At 34.7% G+C, this 21,251-nt stretch overlaps 1 protein-coding gene and 1 long non-coding RNA gene across 2 annotated transcripts in view; one reads left to right on the top strand and one right to left on the bottom strand.

The window, feature by feature from the left end:
- The window catches only part of LOC127832512 (uncharacterized), a 270,730-nt gene extending 266,982 nt beyond the window's left edge, over positions 1-3,748 (top strand). The window contains exon 2 of the long non-coding RNA XR_008026939.1: positions 1,610-3,748. This is a non-coding gene — a long non-coding RNA (uncharacterized LOC127832512). The remainder of the gene's footprint in view (positions 1-1,609) is intronic.
- Positions 3,749-9,927: 6,179 nt separating this feature from the next.
- On the bottom strand, positions 9,928-20,360 carry LOC127832521 (uncharacterized). The gene is made up of 5 exons (XM_052358030.1): positions 20,201-20,360; positions 17,699-17,844; positions 17,135-17,268; positions 15,455-15,521; positions 9,928-14,517 (listed from the first exon to the last, which is right to left on the bottom strand). The coding sequence occupies exons 1-5, from the start codon at positions 20,272-20,274 to the stop codon at positions 14,387-14,389; spliced, it is 552 nt and encodes a 183-aa protein (XP_052213990.1). The 5' UTR covers positions 20,275-20,360; the 3' UTR covers positions 9,928-14,386.
- Between the last annotated feature and the right edge of the window lie 891 nt (positions 20,361-21,251).

Below are 21,251 nucleotides of genomic sequence, written 5' to 3'. Positions count from 1 at the left end.
AATCTTCTTGCGCTATTTATAGTTTAATGGTAGTTACTTGGTACACATACCCAGTAAATTTTATTACCAAATATACTGAAAATCAGAAAAATTATCAACTTTTTCAAGTAATGTAATATACCCGTCGTGATATTTTAATCAATATAGCTGTAAAAAAAGACGCTATTTTAGAACTTTTATTTTTTCGTGAAATCTGGCTGGCTTTAAAACAAAAGTTTGTTATTAACTGATACATCATACTGGTATGGTGAACTTGTAGCTCTTAAGGTCTTCAACACATTGGTAAATTTTCTTTGTATATATATATATATATATATATATATTTATATATATATATTACCTTTGCCTTTAGACGGCAAATATGCATGGCATTGTGCCCAAGTGTTAACCTGTTATTAAATGAACAAAGATTTTATGGTACATGTTTAGTATATAGAATTGTAACATGTTTATCTGTCATTGTTGTTGTTTTGATTTTACCTTAAGGGCAGTAACCTAAATATGTTAATATATATAATATATATGGATTAAGATGTAACATCCTTGTCTATTATTGTAACATTGTTTACAATGATTTTTCATTATGATTCAATGATAAAGGTGTGTTGCAGAAGATGGTAGACACTGTTTAGGACAAGGCAGTTAAGATGTAATTTTTGATGAAACTGAATTATCGTATCTCATGTTTTATCCATCAGTAATGTAAAAAGAAATTTTTGGCCTTAAAGTGTTTTGTTAAGCGACATTGTAGGTGTAACATTTACTGAAACATAATTATGTTCACAACGTTCAAGTGGAGTACCAGTTAAGTTTACAGTATATTAATGAGCTGTGCTTTATGAAAAGGTGGTTAAATGCACATGCGTAAAGTGTCGTCCCAGATAAGCTTAACTTTTTGCTTAGAAGAGACTTTCTTTTAACGAAAAATATCATACAAGCAGAAAGTGTCACCCCCGATAAGCCTGTACGGACTGCACAGGCTAATTTGGGACGACACTTTACGCACATGCATTATACCCCTTTTTCACAGAGCACGGCCCAAATTAATATTTTTAACCAGGTTTTCCGAAGGAAAAAACTGGTTATTAGATTGGCGAATGCGGGCGGGCTGGCTGGCTGGCTGGCTGGCTGGCGGGCTGGCTGGCTGGCTGGCGACTGGCGGAATAAGCTTGTCCGGGCCATAACTATGTCGTTCATTGTCAGATTTTAAAATCATTTGGCTCATTTGTTCACCATCATTGGACGGTGTGTCGCGCGAAATAATTACGTCGATATCTCCAAGGTCAAGGTCACACTTTGAGTTCAAAGGTCAAAAATGGCCATAAATGAGCTTGTCCGAGCCATAACTATGTCGTTCATCGTCAGATTTTAAAATCATTTGGCACATTTGTTCACCATCATTGGACGGTGTGTCGCGCGAAATAATTACGTCGATATCTCCAAGGTCAAGGTCACACTTTGAGTTCAAAGGTCAAAAATGGCCATAAATGAGCTTGTCCTGGCCATAACTATGTCATTCATTGTGAGATTTTAAAATCAGTTACATTTGTTCACCATCATGGGACGATGTGTCCCACGAAAGAATCACGTCAATATCTCCAATTTCAAGGTCGCCACGACTAAAAATAGATTAAAAAAAAAAAAAAAAATTACAAAGGGGGTTAATTTTTTTTGGTCATTTCAAAAGTTCAGTTTGAGTTTTCTCCCTTTATCAGATTTTTTTTTCACAATGAAAACCTGGTTTTGTGACAATTTTGTCCCTTGTCATTACTATTGATTGGCACCATTGCTATGACTGATTACACAATGCAATATATTTGTGAGGTTAATTTTCAATTTTACCTCAGCATTACAGGTAAAACCTTATTCCATGTTAAGGGTTGACTGTAGTTGTGTATGTCCATGTTAAGGGTTGACTATAGTTGTGTATGAAGGCAGCACTCATTAGAATCTTGGATTTAAATTTAAAAGGCACTTAAGTTCAGAATTGACGTTATTTTTGAAAATAAATTATACATATTTGTATTCAAGAATACATAAAATGACGGTATTGAATGCCTCAATTTAATGGTAAGTATTTTTATGCCCCCAAAGATGGGCATATAGTGATCGCACTGTCCATCTGTCTGTCACACTTTTGTGTTTAGGTTTCAAAAAATGCTCATAACTTCTATGTTGCTTCAGATGTAACCTTCATGTTTGGTATGCATGTGTATATGGACAAGACCTTTCCATACGCACACAAATTTTGACTCCTTTGACCTTGAGCTTGAACTTAAGGTCCGCGTTTAGGTTTCGAAATCTGCGTTTAGGTTTCGAAATCTGCGTTTAGGTTTCGAAAAAGCATTTATCGGGGGCGTATGTCTTCTGATGGAGACAGCTCTTGGTATCATTAGTTTGCATTGTTCCTAATATTGTATAGTATTTGAGTTACATGACTGACCTTATAACAGTATTGAAACCTTTAACGGGAATTGGACAGGAGGGAGCAGTATAAAAATAATGAATTGTTTATTTGGTTTGTATGAACTATTAAATCTTTGGTGCTATTTCTTTCTCCATTTAAGTCAAGCGGTTTCAGGTGATTATTGTAATTATGACATTACAAAAAAAAAGATTTATAGTAAAGATTCTTGTATTTTGTTAATTGGCCTCTTGTATTATGCACCTTATAAAAGTGTTAACATATTGCCATAATTTAAACAATATGTTGTGTGGTATTTTTGTATTGCAAACCATCTGTCATGTTTATCCCATCTTTTCTATTTCTTTCTCCATTTTCTCCATATATTTCATGTGTTTATTGTTATGTTGACAAGCTAATATTGATATCAAAGATTCATGTAACTTTTATGTCTTTTATTCATTGGCTACTTGTATTATGCATCATTTAAAAGGTTTTAGATTTTACCATAATAAAAATGATATTTTGTGCATTATTTTTGTATTGCAAACCATCTAGCATTATTATCACTCTGCTGCTTATATTTAACCTTTTTAGCTCAACTATTATATATGAAATATATATAGTGGAGCTATCCTACTCACCCCGGCGTTCCCGTGTCCGTTTGCGTGCAAATGTTAAAGTTTGTGTACTACCCCAAATATATTCAATGTCCCTTGACATATTGCTTTCATATTTTGCATACTTGGTAACAATCATGACCCCATCCTATTAACAAGAGCAGACAACTGTATCAAGCATTTTGACAGAATTATGGCCCCTTTTATACTTAGAATACGCATATTATTGATAAATCTATGTTAAAGTTTGCGTACTACCCCAAATATTTCCTGTTTCCCTTGACATATTGCTTTCATATTTTGCATTCTTGTTTACCATAATGACCCGAACCGACAAACAAGAGCTGACAACTGTATCAAGCATTTTGACAGAATTAACGCCCCTTTATGCATATTATTGATAAATCTATGTTAAAGTTTGCGTATTACCCCAAATATTTCCTGTGTCCCTTGTCATATTGCTTTCATATTTTGCATACTTGTTTACCAACATGACCACAACCTATCAACAAGAGCAGACAACTGTATCAAGCATTTTGATAGAATAATGGCCCCTTTTATACTTAGATAATTGAACATTTTGCTTAAATTGCCATAACTTCTTTATTTATGATCAGATTTTATTAATACTTTGACAAAACAACACTTACCTGAATACCACAATGGATTCCACCCAAACAAAACTCCACGCCCCAACCCAGAATCCCTGCCCCCCACCTCCCCCCCCCAAAAAATTGTTTTTTCCTTTTTTTTATTTTTGAAAGATCATCTTATAAATGACCACACCCCACATTATACCCCCTCTCCCCCCCCCTACCCCCCATTCAAAAAAAATATTTTTGTATTCCTTTTTTTTTTAAAGATCGTCTAATAAATGACTAGACCCCACATTATACCCCCCTACCCCCCCCCCCCCCCCCCCCCTAAAAAAAAATATTTTTTTTTTTTCCTTTTTTTATTTTTGAAATATCGTCTAATAAATTATTGAATATGAACAATTTCTCCATGATGGCTTACATTATTCTGTCAAGCACTCAAATAGTCGAGTGTGCTGTCCTCTGACAGCTCTTATTAGCTCACCTGACCACAACGTGCTCATGGTGAGCTTTTGTGATCGCCTTTTGTCTGTTGTGCGATATGCGGCGTCAACATTTGCCTTGTTAACTCTCTAGAGGCCTCATTTATTGTCCAATCTTCATGAAATTTGGTCAGAAGATTGGTCTCAATGATATCTTGGATGAGGTCGAAAATGGTAACGTTTGCTTGAAAAACATGGCTGCCAAGGGGTGGGGCTTTTTTCCTTATATGGCTATATATGGCTTTATATGGCTATAGTAAAACCTTGTTAACACTCTAGAGGCCACATTTATTTTCCGATCTTCATGAAACTTGGTCAGGAGATTCATCCCAATAATATCTTTGATGAGTTCGAAAATTGTTTTGATTTCTTTAAAAACATGGCCACCAGGGGGCGGGGCATTTTTCCGTATAAGGCTATATATGGCTTTTGTAAAACCTTGTTAACACTCGAGAGGCCACATTTATTGTCCAATCTTCATGAAATATGGTCAGAATATTTGTCTTATTGATATCTTGGATGAGTTTGAAAATGATTATGTTTGCTTGAAAAACATGGCCGCCAAGGGGCGGGGCATTTTTCCTTATATGGTTATATATGGCTATAGTAAAATCTTGTTAACACTCTGGAGGCCACATTTATAGTCCGATCTTCATGAAACTTGGTCAGAATATTCATCCCAATAATATCATGGACGAGTTCAAAAATGATGCCGGTTGGTTGAAAAACATGACTGCCAGGGGGCGGGGCATTTTTCCTAATATGGCTATAGTTAAACCTTGTTATCACTGTAGAGGCCACATTTATTTTCCGATCTTCATGAAACTTTGTCAGAAGATTTGTCCCACAAATATCTTGTTATCTCAGGTGAGCAACTTTGGGCCTTTTAGGCCCTCTTGTTCATGGATTTTAGGTGTTTGTTGTAATGTTTACATGACAAGGCAGGCAAGATTTTTATTAAAGATATATGTATTTTATTCATCGTCTACTTGCATATGCATCTTTTATACCATGTGTAACAGGTTTTAATTGCTTATGTAACATAAGGCATAAGAAAGTTGATTATGTAACATGAGACTTAATTTATTATGTTTGTAGTAAACCACTTAACAAAATATTCTAGAATGTGCAATAAAACTTGAATACTTGTGGAAACTAAAATATCAAGAGTTTTGTTTGAAACTACTCTATCTCAAATATCAAGAATTTTGTTTGAAACTGCTCTATCTAAAATATCAAGAGTTTTGATTGAAACTGCTCTATCTTAAATATCAAGAGTTCTGCTTGAAACTGCTCTATCTAAAATATCAAGAGTTTTGCTTGAAACTGCTCTATCTGATCATACGGAAATGTTGAGAAGATAAATCAGTTTCAAGCATTGTTTTGTACAATGAAGTAATCTGACCTTTAATAATATGCATTATTTAGTGCAATTTAGTGCATCATTTTTATGCCCCCTTTCAAAGAAAAAGGGGTATATAGTTTTCACACTGTCCGTCTGTCAGTCTGTAAGTCTGTCTGTCTGTCTGTCACACTTTTCGTGTCTGCTCTCTATTTCAAATACTTTTCATCCCATCTTTACCAAACTTGGTCAGAAGTTGTATCTAGACAATATCTAGGTCAAGTTTGAATATGGGTCATGCCGGGTCAAAAACTAGGTCACGGGGTCACTTAGTGCATTTCAAGGATTTAGCCCGGTAAAATGCTCATAACTTCAAAGCGTTTATAGACGGCATGTGTCATCCTATGGTGACAGCTATTGTTATTGTTGCATTGTTAGTAGTGAATTAGTTTATAAAATACATTTGTAGGTTATTGAAATGACTATTTTTACATCGAAAACTATTTTGCTTTTGAGTTAATTGTATATAAATATATTGTAAATGCGTCATATGCAGGAAAAATAAACTGGACAATTTTTTAATAACATTTGTGTTTATTCTTCAAAAGGAACCCAGTACTTTTCAGAAATAAATTACATTTTGTTTTGAAAACAAAAATAGTAAACAAACAATGTCCTTGTTATTATGCAGCTTAATAATTAGAGTAAATGAAACGATCAATCTCTCCTAAATTTAACGTATTATCACTTTTGTCTCTAATACAATGTGAATCATAGCTAACATGATATTTACCAAGCGGCAAAACCAAATATGTGTAACACATTTTGTATCGTATTCACACATTCAAAGCATGCTTTTGTCCAACATAATATTACAATATTAGTTAGAACAGACAATTTATAAATGCATATGGGGCATTCTTAATACAGTTGGATATTGGTACAAGTTAACAAGTTTATTAAACAATACCGCTACATCCAGAAGGCCAAAAGCCCAAGTGGACATAGAAAGCATCAGAGGGAACGTACGGTTTTCGCTCTTTGTGTCCGTTAGTCTGTGAGTCTGTCACACTTTTCTGGAGACTGCGATAATTTTAAAAAAGTTTTTAATATTTTTTCATGAAAATTGAAACATTGATAGATGGCAATAGGGACATTATGCACATCATTTCATTTTGTTCCTACGTCAAAAATTCTGGTTGCTATGGCAACAAATATGAAATAATAACTTTTAGCTCATCTATTTTTTGAATTTTTTTTTTTAGCTATTGTCATCACCAGGCGTCAGCGTACGGTTAAGTTTTGCGTTTAGGTCCACTTTTCTCATAAAGTATCAATGCTCTTGCATTCAAACTTGGTACACTTACTTACTATCATGAGGGAACTGGGCAGGCAAAGTTAGATAACTCTGGCGTACATTTTGACAGAATTATGTGCCCTTTTTATACTTAGAAAATTGAAAATTTTGGTTAAGTTTTGTGTTTAGGTCCATTTTATTCCTTAAGTATCAAAGCTATTGCTTTCATACTTGCAACACTTACTAACTATCATAAGGGGACTGTGCAGGCAAAGTCATGTATCTCTGACTGGCATTTTGACAGAATTATGTGCCCTTTTTATACTTAGAAAATTGAAAATTTGGTTAAGTTTTGTGTTTAGGTCCACTTTATTCCTAAAGTATCAAAGCTATTGCTTTCATACTTGCAACACTTACTATCATAAGGGGACTGTGCAGGCAAAGTAATGTAACTCTGACTGGCATTTTGACAGAATTATGGGCCCTTTATACTTAGAAAATTGAAAATTTGGTAAAGTTTTGTGTTTTGGTCCACTTTACTCAAAAAGTATCATAGATACATGTATTGCTTTCATACTTGGAACACTCGCAAACTATCATAAGGGGACAGTAAAGGACAAGTTGCATAAGTCTGGTTGTCATTTTTTGGAATTATGGCCCTTTTTTTACTTAGTAACTTTTAATATATGGTTAAATTTTGTGTTTAGATCTACTTTACTTCTAAAGTATCAAGGCTATTGCTTTCGAACTGCAAATACTTTCATGCTATCATGAGGGTTCTGTACCTGGCAAGTTGAATTTTACCTTGACCTTTGAATGACCTTGACTCTCAAGGTCAAATTATTAAATTTTGCTAAAATTGCCATAACTTCTTTATTTATGATTAGATTTGATAACGATACTTTGACAAAACAACTCTTACCTGACATACCACAATAGACTCCACCCAAACCATCCCCCACCCACCCCGAATCCCCCCATTTTTTTTTAAAGATGATCAAATAAAAGACCAGCACACCCTAACACTATACCCCCCCCCCCCCCCAATTTTTTTTTTACATGGTTAAAACAATTTTTTTTTTTTGAAACATGGTTAAAAAACAATTATTTTTATTTTTTTTATTTTTTATTTTGAAATACCGTCCAACCAGCTCACCCAAGAATCCCCCCCCCCCCCAAACAAAAAAAACAATTTTTGTTTTTTGCCGTTTTTTTGCATTTTTGGAAGATAATGTAATAAATGACCACACCCCCACACTATACGCCCCCCTCCACTCCACCCCTCCCTCCTTTGTGATTGAAATTGAGATAGGTCCCTTCACCTTAAAAAAGAAAAATAGATGAGCTGTCTGCACCCACAAGGCGGTGCTCTTGTTTTTTTTATATTTCTGACAACGGTGGAGTCGGTAGGGGACATATATTGCTTGGCAATAGTCTTGTTAAATACTGGTTTATTATCCCCGCCATAGGCGGAGGGATATTGTTTTGGCGTTGTCCATCCTTCTGTCTTTCTGTCCGTCCGGCACTTTTGTGTCCGGAGCCATATCTTGGAAGTGCTTCGGCGGATTTCATTGAAACTTGGTATGAGTATACATATGGATAAGAGGATGATGCACGCCAAATGGCATTGTTCACCATTTGTTAGTAACAGAGTTATGGTTAGTAACAGAGTTATGGCCCTTTGTATCTATAAAAATGCTTTTTTAGTGTCAAATATTACTCTTTTGTGTCAAGAAGCATATTGGCGGGGGATATCAATTCAACAAATGTGCTTGTTATATTGTCAACTATCGATAGTTTATATGTAACAAGACTATTGCCAAGCAATATATGTCACCTACCAGCTCCACCATTGTCAGATTTTATATTTTTTTATTTGTTGCCATAGCAACCAGAATTCTTGACGTAGGAACAAAATGAAAAGACGTGCATAATCTCCATACTGCCATCAGACCATGTTTCAGCATCATTTAAGTACATGTTGAAATCAGGTAAGCAACTTTGGGATCATGTCCCTCTTGTCTTAAATATTCTCGTTAAGAGTGTTATACTGATAGATTGTCATGAAAAACCCTACACAGTTATTTAAAAGACGAACTATTCACTATACACTTGTTGTTGGTGATATCGAAGTCCCGCTTTCATAAATAATGTATGCATAAAACACTTCCCAAGTATATATGCAATGTTTAACAATAGATTTTTTCGGTATCATGGTGCAAACACAATTAACAAACATGTTGTATCCATAAAATAATACATAAAAATACAAACATGAGAAATAGCCAGGTAACGCAACACAGTACCAAGGATAGCACAATAAAGAAAGTGAAAATAGCATGAATGGGTATGACTGTACTAAATGCATATTGCAGTCCTATGTTTGATGACTATGATTTTTATTCAGCTCAATGTTTTAAGCTTGTTGGTTATTGGAGCTGACAAATAACTTTCTTAAAGTCTATTTAGTATCTTTATCCAGTTGCTGGACATCAAGGATATGGTGTCGTTCTGGCAATTAAGAGGTCCCAGGTACTATCCACTCTATAGGAGCGTTTTCAGGATCGTCCCGTCACACTCCGAAGTAATGTTTATCCTCAGGAAACAGACTTGAGAGCATCTTAATAAGATAAAAACATTAAATGTAACAAAGTTTACAAATTAAGAGGTTTCAAACTATAACTACTAACTCATAGACATACATTTTCATTTTAAAGCATCAATACATGTACCATGTAGTATTTTTGTTGTTTTAGTGTTACCTATAATATTTTTTTAATCACCTGCTATACCTTGTTTTCTATGTAGTGCGAATTTAAACATTGATTTTTTAAAATGTTTCTTCATTACATTATTTGCTTTAATGACAATTTGCAACTTAAAGTGACTTCAGGCAATATTAACAACTTTCCGGATTCGATCCCTACTGTGGGAGCGTTCTTTAGATTTCCCCCATAGACACCAAGTACTGGTTCTAGTCCCAGGAAATGGACTCGAGCGCGTTTCAAATAAGCCTTAAGCTTGCTATGTAATCAAGCTAAATAAAAAGAATAGGTTTAAACTATTAAATATGCTTTTTAAAAAAGTGTGCTTAAATACTTAATGCAGGCTACACGCAGCATTTCAGGTATATTTGCATCATCAACAGTTAAGTGGTGCCTCTAAAAATACAACTGAAAGCTTGAGAAATATTAAAAGAATTAATTTTTATTTAATAAGAAAACTATGTTATTAACAAACAGTAAACATTCACACAGTGCGAAATACAAATTACTACAGTAAATTTATTCAGACCAGCTGAAGTCGTTCAAACAGATTTCTAGATCACTACGAGTTACCGGTATACAATACAGTTCTCCTAAATCTACTGTGTTATGTAAAATTATTATTGAATAAAATATTATTCTCTTAATAATTATCACTCAAATGCACACCCCAATAAAAGTGACTCAAATTTTATTACTGTATTTACCAAATATTTTTAAAAAGATTAGAGATTGCAAAGTTTCATTAAAACAATCAATAGGCAACTTAGTTAAAATTATTTTGAACTAATTACACATATTTCCATCTTATTAGCAACTAAATACCTTACTATGTAAAAATATTTGATAACTAAATCAAAATTTGAAATCTATAAGTATGCTATGTACTTTTTGGCACTTGAAAGTCTTGCATCAATACTGGCTTCTTGCATACATACAACTTTGCATACACGATACAAACTTTTTAAACACAGTACCTAATTTTCTTAACACAAATGTTCATGCACATTCAACATTGCTCACATTTACACTCAATAACGTACACATCACAAAACAATTTACCAAATAATCAAAACTTTGTGAAAAAAATATGATAAAATAGAATTGTTTTAATTCACAAATTTGGGGTTGTGTTAAAGTCTCATGCAGGACAAAGGCAGGTCTTCTGTACAATGCCTAATTGCAGTCTTTTTATTTGAAGGTTAAGCCTTTGCATGCTGGGATATTTGTAGTCTGCTAAAATGTCGTCTGCTGAATTTCTAAAATTAGCATTTTCTTCGATTTTTTTCAAAGAATAGCAAACAGATTGGATCCAGATGAGACGCCACAGAACGTGGCGTCTCATCTGGATCCAAACTGTTTGCAAAGACCTTCAAAATTCGGTTCCAGCACTGTAAGGGTTAAAAAACATCAGTGAAGGCTTTCACATAAGGCTGACATCTATACCCAGTACTTTTATGAGAACTACATTGTATATTTGAATAAACAATATTTAACAATAATAATAAATATATGTTAAGTGTGCAATAGGATATTTTGCTAATATATACTTGGCAAAATGTTCTATTGTTAAAAAATGAAAAAGCATTAATTGGTATCCATACGATATTACTATATTGGAATTACATTAAATGCAGAAAATATAAAATAAGATACCAGTTAATCATGGTTAACTAAACAAAATTTAATCTAGACTTTAAATTCTAGAAAATATTACATTATATTTTTACATAAAATACTTCTGAATCTTAAATTGTGTATGAATATGTTCGACAATATACAATATTTATAGATTTTTCATATTTTGGAAACCAATTTCATCCATGCCAATTAGCCAACTACAATCATGTATGGATATTTTCATTAATAAATAAATTCTCATTATCTGTAAGGATCTTCACATGCAAAACAATAAATGCATCTTCAACTTAATTATAACCAGAGCTTTGTCACAGACGTGACAAATACCCCCACATGCCGCATGGACACATAATATTTTGCATGTCGTCTTCACAAAAAACAGCGGACACCATTCTCAATTTTTAAAACGCACTAAGTGACCCCTTGACCTAGTTTTTGACCCAGAAAGGCCAATGTTCTAACTTGGCCTTAACATCATCTCCATAAAACTTCTGACAAAGTTTGGTGAAGATCGGATGTAAACTACTTGAATTGAAGAGCGAACACCATGCTGAATGTTAAAAAACGCACTAAGTGACCCCAAGACCTTGTTTTAGTCCCGGAATGGCCCATGTTCAAACTTGTTCTAGAGATCATTTAGATAAAACTTGTGACCAAGTTTGGTGAGGATTGGATGAAAACTACTTGAATTAGACAGCGGACAACATGGTGAGGTTTAAAACGCACTAAGATACCCTGTGACCTAGTTTTTGACCCGGTATGACCCATATTCAAACTTGACCTAGACATCATCTAGATACAACTTCTGACCATGTTTGGTGAAGATTGGATAGAAGCTACTTGAATTAGAGAGCGGACAACATTGTGATGGTTTAAAACACACTAAGTGACCCCGTGACCTAGTTTTTGACCCGACATGGCTCATGTTCGAACTTGACCTACACATCATCTAGTTACAACTTCTGACCAAGTTTGGTGAAGATCGGATTTAAACTACTTGAAATAGAGAGCCGACACCATGCTCAATGTGTAAAACGTATTAAGTGACCCTGTGAAGTAGTTTTTGATCTGGCATGGCCCATGTTCGAACTTGGCCTTCAGATCATCTAGATAAAACTTCTGACCAAGTTTGGTGAAGATCGGATGAAAACTACTTGAATAAGAGAGCGGACAACATGCTGAATGTTAAAAAACGCACAAAGTGACCTCGTGACATAGTTTTTGACCCCGCAATTAAGGCCCATGTTCGAACTTGGCCTAGACATCATGTAGATAAAACTTCTGACCAAGTTTGGTGAAGATCAGATGAAAACTACTTGAATTAGAGAGCGGAAAACATGTTGAATGTTTAAAACACACTAAGTGACCCCGTGACCTAGTTTTTGACCCGGCAAGGCCCATGTTCGAACTTAGCCTAGACATCATGTAGATACAACTTCTGACCAAGTTTGGTGAAGATCGGATGAAAACTACTTGAATGAGAGAGCGGACAACATGCTGAATGTTAAAAACGCACTAAGTGACCCCGTGACCTAGTTTTTGACCCGGCAAGGCTCATGTTCGAACTTGGCCTAGTCATCATGTAGATACAACTTCTGACCAAGTTTAGTGAAGATCGGATGAAAACTACTTGAATTAGAGAGCGGACACTTAATACGGACCGACAGACAGACCGACCAACCGACCGACAAGTTCACTCCTATATACCCCCCTAAACATCGTTTGTGGGGGTATAACAAGCAAATTCGTTGAATTGATATCCCCCTCCAATATGCTTCTGGACACTCATACCAAGTTTCAATGAAATCCGCCAAAGCACTTCCAAGATATGGCTCTGGACACACAAAAACCATTTTTTCAAGATACAAAGGGCCATAACTGTTATTATCAGATGGTGTACAATGCCATTTGGCGTGCATCATCCTATTATCCATATATATACTCATACCAAGTTTTTCAATGAAATCCGCCAAAGATATTGCTCAGAATGGACGGACAACGCCAAAACAATATCCTTCCGCCTATGCTGGGGGATAATAAACATTTTCTATAACATAGAAAATACTTTTTTAATTCCCTTAATACTATGATAGATATTGTATGGACGGCAACAACTGAATATGACAAAATTCGTAGACAAGCAATAATAAACCATTTTTACCGTGCTGTGTGACAAGGGAGTTTAATGCATGTGCGTAAACTGTCGTCCCAGTTTAGCCTGTGCAGACTGCACAGGCTAGTTTAGAACAACACTATACACAAGCATTAAACCCTGTTTTCACAGAGTGTGGCTTATATATTATACTAGTATGAAATGTTTTAAGTGATATATAAAGGGTGTTAAAAATAAACTATTGAAATGGAAAATAAAAACATGATTAGTCTTATTTCAAAATATATGAAATTAACATTAAAGGAAAATATACTACAGTAACATTAAAACATGACAAACAAATAACAAGAAAATGCAGTGATCACTAGATCTCTAATATGCAAATATATCATATTCAAATGTAATATATATACATCACAAAATATATCACTTTCCTTGGCTAACAGGGCCACGCCATGATATAAGCTTTGTCAGTGATTTTTTTTTCTGTACATTTTGGGGTTGAAGTTCAGCCCCATTTCCTATCCCAAATAGTATGTACACATGTATTATCCCAAACAACTGGCTACAATGCTCTATTGAAATTTTTCCAAAAAAAGAAAAAAAATTTTATAAGATTTTTTATTTTTCTCGATCCCTTACAATAGTATAAGCTTCGTAAAGGAAATATTGAAAACATTTTTATTCTCAATTTTATAGTATTTTTAGCTAAAAAAAACCCACAACATTTCCAATGTTAGTCAAAACGACTCAAATTCAGAATGCAAAAGGGCACCGGCCCCTTTCCCAAAACAGTGAAAAAACACTGTTTGTGTATATGGGCCCGTGTAATATTACTCTTCCTGGACTAACAAAACACAAAAAATGCAGGAGACAGTATCAGCACTTTGAATGATTTTATAAGTTTATAGAACATTATCATGGGAGAACAATTTAAGAATATTAAACATGTCATCGTTACAAATATCACATAATTTTTAGCTGTACACCCTACACTTGCAGGGACAGTATCAGCACTTTGAAATATTTTATGAGTTTCTAGACATAATCAATGCGTTAAAAGTGATGATTGTTTAAAACAGAAACATCAACGTATCCAATAACACTCAGTTCTTGGCTGTCCACGCTAGATATGCCAGAGACAGGTGCAGCATTTGGCAGGCTCATAGCAGATCCCTGTGCGGCTGTAAGGGTCAAGGACAATGCCACGCTTGCAGGCGTTGAGGAGCCAGAACGGCAGCATCACAACAACCACCACTACAATTTTAAAGAATTAGAGCACATTACACATATGGAACCAGTCTCCGTAAATTTAAAATTAACCCTTTCCCCATCAGAAGCAAAGTGAAAATGGCTTTTGCAACCAGCATAAAACCAGAACAGCCTGCAAGTAACTCAGAGTCTGTTCAGGTTTTATGCTGTTTGCTGCTTATCAGTATCTTAAGGTTCAAAAGTAAGCCTTTAAAACCTGGTTTTAGTAAAAAATGTATTCAATTAAATTAAACTTTTTAAAGTTTTTAAAGTAGTAAACCACCTATGTGTCAAAATACGTATCTAAGTGGTAAAGGGTTTAAGGGCATATTTAGAACATGACACAACTTAAAAAGAAGCACAAATCTATAAAGTGTAATCTATCATAAGTTTATAATTTATTTAAGTATTGTTCTATTTCGTTTAAATCATTCACTTGTTATTGATGCCAGAAGCTTACTGGTTAAAAGTCTCTTATTTCTCTTAACTTACTGTACTAATATGTATGTAGTACATGACATGTATAGGTTGAATCTAATTCAGTGTGCACTGGAAATACTGCATCCTGTAGTGGTACTTGAAACTATTTACAGATTGCCAATGCTCTGAAAGCAATTTAGCCTTGTTCCGGAAAATTGGGGCTTAATGCACGTGGGTAATGTGGTGTCCCGTATTAGCCTGCGCAGTCCACACAAGCCAATCAGGTACAACACTTTCTTTTTTAAAGTAATTTTTCGTTTTAAGGAAGTCTCTTCTTAGTCTAGAAGCCACGTGTCCTGATACATGTAATCCTGTGCAGGCTGGGCAGGCTAATATGGGGCAACACTATACACACATGCATTAAACCCCGTTTTCTAAGATCTTGGCTCAATTAAATTCTGTCTGTACAATTTAACTGTCATACCTACTCAACACTACACCTACTGAAACTGTGGTTACTTACAGATGGCAACCCCTGACATGATTGCAGAAATCTGTGAGAGGAAGTACAGCTCTGGCGTGGTCACAGACTAAGAGGAACAAGAGGTGGAAGTGTTGGCAATGTTACATTGAGCTGCACTCTGGCAAAATGGGGTTTTATTTATTTGCACAAAGCGTCATCCCACATTAGCCTGTGCAGGATGACACATCCCCATTTTCCCAAAGCAAGACTCAATTACTAGCATGTTCGTGAGTTTCTATCTATTTATATGCATTTTAAACTGGGGGCATTTACTCCAACAACTGTATACCTGGTAAGAAAGCAGATTTTAATGCTGAGTTGCATTAGATTCAATGTTCTATTAAATAAGAGAAATGTACAAACAGGAGGCTAAGGATTTAACCCATTTATGCCTAGTGGACTCTCCCATCCTTCTAAATTGGATCAATTTATTTCCAAAATTAGGGATGTCTAGTTTACTTATTTCTATATTTAGAATATTTCTTACAGAAATTCCTTTCAGCAAACAGCGCAGACTGTTATACATGTAAAATAGGGTAACTCGCCCTTGAGTTGGACGGGTTAAGGGTTTAAGTCTATAAAACAAAGCTTTGTGAACAAAGCCTGGACTCAGCTTGTGCAGGCTTTAACTATAATATCATAGGAGTCTATTTTATAAACAATTATTTGATTCCCAGCTTATTTTAATTGAAAAATAGTTGAATAACAATGCTCACTGAATTCGCCCATGAGTAGGACACATACATTCGCCCTTAACACGGACACAGATGTGTATTAAGCATTTATCCATTCCCTATAATTATTAAAATGTAAATTGCACAGTAACAGTCCTGTGTTGATTGTTTAAGTTTATTCTTTTGTCAACATGTTGACGAAAATAAGTTATAAAAGATTTAAAATGACATGGTCACTGTAGTGTCTATCCGACCTTTACAACAGCGGAACCATTTGTAGTACTGGGGGTTACAGAGAAAAGTACAGGAATACAAAGATAAAACATCATGCGATCCTTGTAGTTTGTGAGCTATGGGATTCTTTATAGATTGAGTCATGCTAATTTGAATGAATTTGTTGTTCATTTCTCATGCGTATGCCACTGCCAGTACATAAATGCATGTTCGCCATAAGGGCGAATTGCGTTCGCCTCAAGGGCTAATTGAGTTGTAATTCATTTTTTACTATAAAACCTATACAACTGAGCGAATAACTGACAATTACCTGTCATTTTTATAAAATAAGGTTATGTTTTCAATAAAAAGTCATTTCTTAATGATGTGAAGCGTATTTTACCAAAATGCCGATGGTATGAAGATAATCGATAATTGAAAATTCTGAATTTTTTGTCACAAGAAGTTATTCATACTGTAACGAATCCAAAGTCATCGTGAAATAATATTTGATAACATTTTGTTTTGAAATTTTATTTATTTTGAGTATGAAGGGTAAAATATTCGTTATAAAGTTACAAATCATGCTAAACAAAACTGATCTTTGAAAATTTCATAAATAAAAATGTCCAACTCAAGGGCAAAATCGACTCAAGGGCGAGCTACCGTATGTATTTAATAAATTGATGATAATAACAATCTCTTTCAAATTATTACATTCCTTCTAAGCCAATCTATTTCAGCTGAAACCTAACAAAAATATAATAAAAATTCTCAATCAAAAGTCACTTACGCATGTTTCATAACTCATGACAACTGAGTAGATCTGCCAGACGCCAATAACGAAACAGCCAACGCCGAAAATGTGGAAGACAATCTTGATAGCTCTCGTAACTGGTATCAGCACACAGAATACCACTGTAAATCCTGAAAGGAAAACACACGTTGTGTTCATTTTCCATATAGAAGGTATGAAAATAAGCAAGGGTCGCTAGACAATTGCCCCAACAATTGCATCGCATTCTGAGAAAAATGGGCATAATGCATGTGCTTAAAGTGTTGTTCCAGATTAGCCTGTGCAGTCCAGTTATGATGGGCCCCTGGATTTTCTTATTAAACTCCCATACCTACTGTACAATAATTATCGAAGAAAAGAGGGTGTGCAACTTTCTTATACAGATTTAGCCAATTATGTTGGGATTGCAATCATCCAATGTCTTTAAAAAATAGATTCTAGATAATACAGTTAGATAACTTATTTTTATAACAATATTCTTACAATAGACCTACCTTTCTCATACAAGTAAAACTTCTGGGGAAAAATTTAAAGACACTTACATTTATATGACGTATTTACCTAATGTGAATATTGAAAGAATCACAGAGGCGACTTCTAGTGGAAGTAATGGTTGCTCGCAATATCGGGAAACTCTCTCAAAATACCACAACACGAAGATCTGTCCAAGCACAGCGCCGCCACTTAAGAACTGCATGAGTAAAGCCCTATAAAAATGATCATCAGGTTACTTTTAAGTTCTATTCACAATTACAAATACAAGTAATAAAGAACGCAGTGAAATGTTGTGCAGACAATGTTGCAGCAATCATCTTGATAGAACAGTGTGGATGCTGAAACAAATACTAACTTTATAAATTATGGACTCCTTTGGGAAAAAGACCTTTTTTTTACTGAGTGATATGCATCTGAAGTGTATAAATATGCAGTGTTTATATTGCGTGTAAGGCAGTTAAGACACAGTAGTGTCCCCTGCAACTGTTCTTGACTACATAATGGTATTTTTGGATGAGTAGTTCAACAGCTATATGTCACTTAATTACAGTTTGTTTCTCTATCTGCCAAGATGCTTCAATTTTGTAATAGTAAAACAAATTGTCAAACAAAAACTTGATATAAACATGCACAGGCACCAGGCATTAGTGTGTACCAGGCTCCCCCCAACCCCACCCCCTAGATGCTGCCCTTCCAAAACCATCAAAATGGTATATTTGTTTATATAAACAAACACAAAACAAAACAGAAGTAAGTGGAATTTGTATTCACTAATGCCGAGTGCCTGTGTATACGTTTTGTACATGGATATTAATCGTTCCTTTGCTGGATGTCCCGATGAACTGCACCTCTGTCATCATACTAATCTTAAGGATGATGGATGCATGTAAAAGTGCTGCCTTTATAAGCAATTTAAGATTTGTTTGGTGATGCTTTACAAATGATGGGAAAGTGCGAGCAGACAAAGTGTAAACAATTGGAAATAAGGTGAAAAACTGACCATTTACAAAGAAGTATCGTTAAATTGGGTGAAAACACATGTTTTTAATGAATTAGCAGTCAAATCCAAACTAGGCAAATTTTAACAGGACAGTAGGTCCTGTAAAATGGGAAAAATACAGGAGCTCCTGTTTTTTTACAGGACCTACCGGCTACAGAATTCTGAATATAATAGTAAAATATCTTGGTTTCATTGCTGAGTTCAAGGTGTTTATGATATAAAATGATAAATGATTAAAAACACTATTAATTTCAAGGTCACACATTTGTATCTGACGTTAAACAATTATAATAATAATACACGCCTACTAGTTTTGTTTACTTTAAAGAAAATGTTGAAAGCATGTTAACAGTAAATCTACATTTTCTCATCAATCATTCTAATTCCACTCTGTACATAAATTTTCCGCCAGGAATTGCTCCTTCATTATATTTTAAGAATATTCTTTAAAACAAAAGTAGCCGGTACTTGTTTACCTAAGCTACGCTAAGCGCGCATGTCAGATAGGAGTCTGGTCAATATGGCCTAAACCAACGACGGCCTCGATAAATGACAACCAGCCTTTTACACGCATGGACATTCAAGGAAGTGTTCGAAAATATTTTTCCTTGAAGCTTGGTCAGAACATTTCTTTTAATGCAGCAATGACAGCCAAGATAATTTCCATTTTTGCAACTTTCAGAGCCGTAAACAACCCTATACAAACCAATGAATATGTTCTCTTTTTTTTTGGACAATCCGTCCTGTAAATTTGACTGACAGGCCAGGCCGTACAAAATTTTACAAGACATGTCCGTCAGTCCCACCGTGTTTGGCTGAGACTGAATTAGCATGTCTATCCGTAGTATCAGCCCTCTTAATGAATACATACGAATTTTGGAAGTGAAGAAACACAAAAACACATATGTGTTGTATCTCAATTTATAGTTTAATGTGTATTCTTGGATATAACAACAAAAACTGCATTTAAATTGGAAATGTTTTGACTAAATACTGGCAAGACTCAGCTACCTGTTGAAATCTGTTTCTGACATGTACAATTGTCTCGTTGTATCGGCCCTACTGATTGGTTGCTTAGATTTGATTCAAAATAAGCAGCAAATAAAACATTTGATAAAGCTACTATAAACACATAATTAAACTAAATAAGTATGTGTGACGTAATTAAAAATCATAGCATCACACTAGAATAAACATGACACACTTTCTAAAAAAGAGGAAATCATGAGAAACATCGTCCTATTAGTCATCAATAAATTAAAAATTCTGAAAATGGCAAAACATGTACAGTCCAGCACTTCATTGAGGGGTCCCGGGTTTTCGTCTAAGGCCCGATACAATGAGGAGGGCCGATATTATGATAATTCTCATTCACTCTAGACCCCTTACTTCTGTTTTTAACGTTAGTTTTTCCTGTAGACCTTATCTTTTAAACTTAATTAACCCATTCTTTGCAAATTATTTAAAAAAACTAACACACTGTCTTCCAGACAAGCGCCTGTAAGTAATAATCGAGTACGAATGTTGACAGTACGAAGTTGAAATAACGGAAACGTAATTTTTATTACATTTTCCATCGGTTTCCTTGTGGAAACCATCTAACGCCATGATAAGCTGCATGTGCCAATAAATACTGCCACATGTCGATTGAAGCACAACGCCTACAACTGGTAAATTGACCGAACAAATTCAATGGCAACTGATTGTTTACAAATGGCTGACCGGAAATTAATTTTCCATAAAAAAATAGTCCCAATGTAATTCGAACCCAACGCAATAAAATGATCAGAAAGAAAATAGTATGATGCCTTCACATATCAAAATATCTTTATTAAATTTGAAATATATTTCTAAAAACCCATATAGTTGAACACGTTGATATTGAACACATTTTGTGTTTCTGTTCTTCTTAGTTTTTAAGCTCCCAAATTTTATGGCAGTTTTTTAGATCTACGTATAGATCTAGATCCAGATCAGCCGGTATCGGGTCCGTTCGCCCTAGTTACACATTCGCCCTGGGTCCGTTCACCCTGAGTCCGTTCGCCCTATACTATCATTTGCATATTGGGGTATAAACAGTTGATTTTTCACACGTGTAAGCAAGTTTGTACCGTAATTAATTATAAAAATTAAAAAATAATAAGCAATTAGTGATAATTACTGGTTACAAACACGCTTACAAGTTAAAGAGCGCCGTCTTTTTTGTGTGATATTTTCGGAATAACCAAACTGTGAATTAGAACGCTAGTCATTTCGGTACTTCGGTTATATTATTCAACGGCGTTGTAGTAAAGACCCAGTCATTGATGCGTATGGTAAACTATTGTTACAGCTATGTCGTGCTACGGGATTTGTAATAGCTATAATGATTCCTGTAAAAATATTGCAAGACATATACATTTCTAGAAAGGAAATTCATTTCTGCGTTGAATAAGACCGAGATCGTGAAAATCGCTGCACAATTGATGAAGATATGGCTGTTCAAAGCGATGCACCCCGTTTTGGGCTGATTTTGAGTTGCATACCTTGTTATATATATATATATTTGATAGTGATTTTTTTTCAGAAAAGTTATTTATTCGTTATAATATGATTATTAATCATTCAAAATGATGTTTT

Source organism: Dreissena polymorpha, chromosome 5, assembly GCF_020536995.1.
Source record: "Dreissena polymorpha isolate Duluth1 chromosome 5, UMN_Dpol_1.0, whole genome shotgun sequence".
Taxonomy (NCBI): Eukaryota; Metazoa; Mollusca; class Bivalvia; order Myida; family Dreissenidae; genus Dreissena; species Dreissena polymorpha.
This window is presented reverse-complemented; position numbering and strand designations above follow the sequence as displayed.

Excerpts from the sequence above, each read along its gene's own strand:
- LOC127832521 (XM_052358030.1), bottom strand. The coding sequence starts at position 20,274 with ATGTGGCAGTATTTATTGGCACATGCAGCTTATCATGGCGTTAGATGG. Across the intron at positions 17,269-17,698 it reads TCTTTCAATATTCACATTAG|GATTTACAGTGGTATTCTGT; the intron begins GTAAATACGTCA and ends TTTTCCTTTCAG. Across the intron at positions 14,518-15,454 it reads CATGTCAGGGGTTGCCATCT|TGGTGGTTGTTGTGATGCTG; the intron begins GTAAGTAACCAC and ends TTAAAATTGTAG.